Here is a 1,698-nt window from a genome sequence, read left to right on the forward strand (position 1 = left end):
GCGCCGACTGCTGGCTCATCGAGGGCGACAAGGGGTACGTGTGGCTGGCCATCTGCAGCCAGAACCAGCCGCCCTACGAGACCATCCCGCAGCACATCAACAGCACGGTGCACGACCTGCGGCTCAACGAGAACAAGCTCAAGGCCGTGCTCTACTCCTCGCTCAACCGCTTCGGGAACCTCACCGACCTCAACCTCACCAAGAACGAGATCTCCTACATCGAGGACGGCGCCTTCCTGGGCCAGGCGAGCCTGCAGGTGCTGCAGCTGGGCTACAACAAGCTCAGCAACCTGACCGAGGGCATGCTGCGCGGCATGGGCCGCCTGCAGTTCCTCTTCGTGCAGCACAACCTCATCGAGGTGGTGACGCCCGCGGCCTTCTCCGAGTGCCCGAGCCTCATCAGCATCGACCTGTCCTCCAACCGCCTCAGCCGCCTGGACGGCGCCACCTTCGCCAGCCTGGCCAGCCTCATGGTGTGCGAACTGGCCGGCAACCCCTTCAACTGCGAGTGCGACCTCTACGGCTTCCTCACCTGGCTCGTGGTCTTCAACAACGTCACCAAGAACTACGACCGCCTGCAGTGCGAGTCCCCGCGGGAGTTCGCCGGCTACCCGCTGCTGGTGCCCCGGCCCTACCACAGCCTCAACGCCATCACCGTGCTCCAGGCCAAGTGCCGCAACGGCTCGCTGCCCGCCCGGCCCGCCAGCCACCCCACGCCCTACTCCACCGACGCCCAGCGGGAGCCGGATGAGAACTCGGGCTTCAACCCCGACGACATCCTCTCGGTGGAGCCGCCGGCCTCGTCCACCACGGACGCGTCCGCTGGGCCGGCCATCAAGCTGCACCACGTCACCTTCACCTCGGCCACCCTGGTGGTCATCATCCCGCACCCCTACAGCAAGATGTACGTCCTGGTCCAGTACAACAACAGCTACATCTCCGACGTCATGACGCTCAAGAACAAGAAGGAGATCGTCACCCTCGACAAGCTGCGGGCGCACACCGAGTACACCTTCTGCGTGACCTCGCTGCGCAACAGCCGCCGCTTCAACCACACCTGCCTGGCCTTCACCACGCGGGACCCGGTCCCGGGGGACCTGGCGCCCAGCACCTCCACCACCACCCACTACATCATGACCATCCTGGGCTGCCTCTTCGGCATGGTCATCGTGCTGGGGGCGGTCTACTACTGCCTGCGCAAGCGGCGCATGCAGGAGGAGAAGCAGAAGTGCGGCAAGGTCAAGAAGACCATCCTGGAGATGCGCTACGGGGCCGACATGGAGGCCGGCTCCATCGTGCACGCCGCCCAGAAGCTGGGCGAGCCCCCAGTGCTGCCCGTGTCCCGCATGTCCTCCCTCCCGTCCATCATCGGGGAGAAGCTGCCCACTGCCAAGGGTCTGGAGGCCGGGCTGGACACGCCCAAGGTGGCCACCAAGGGCAACTACATGGAGGTGCGTACCGGCACCAGCACTAGCACCGGCACCGGCACCGGCTCTGGCCCCGGCACTGGCCCCGGCCCCCCGGGGGCGGGGAACAGCCAGGGCTCAGCCACTGAGATCTCCACCATCGCCAAGGAGGTGGACAAGGTCAACCAGATCATCAATAACTGCATTGATGCCCTCAAGCTGGACGCGGCCTCCTTCATAGGGGGCGGCAGCAGTGGCGGGGACCCCGAGCTGGCCTTCGAGTGCCAGTCCC

At 66.0% G+C, this 1,698-nt stretch overlaps 1 protein-coding gene across 1 annotated transcript in view; it reads left to right on the forward strand.

Moving 5' to 3' along the window:
* Positions 1-2: 2 nt before the first annotated feature.
* The window catches only part of ELFN2 (extracellular leucine-rich repeat and fibronectin type III domain containing 2), a gene marked incomplete at its 5' end in the record, with an annotated part of 3,209 nt that continues 1,513 nt past the window's right edge, over positions 3-1,698 (forward strand). Inside the window, one exon of the mRNA XM_005883270.1 lies at positions 3-1,693. Within this exon, the coding sequence (XP_005883332.1) occupies positions 3-1,693 (1,691 nt within the window). The remainder of the gene's footprint in view (positions 1,694-1,698) is intronic.

Source organism: Myotis brandtii, unplaced genomic scaffold, assembly GCF_000412655.1.
Source record: "Myotis brandtii unplaced genomic scaffold, ASM41265v1 scaffold78, whole genome shotgun sequence".
Taxonomy (NCBI): Eukaryota; Metazoa; Chordata; class Mammalia; order Chiroptera; family Vespertilionidae; genus Myotis; species Myotis brandtii.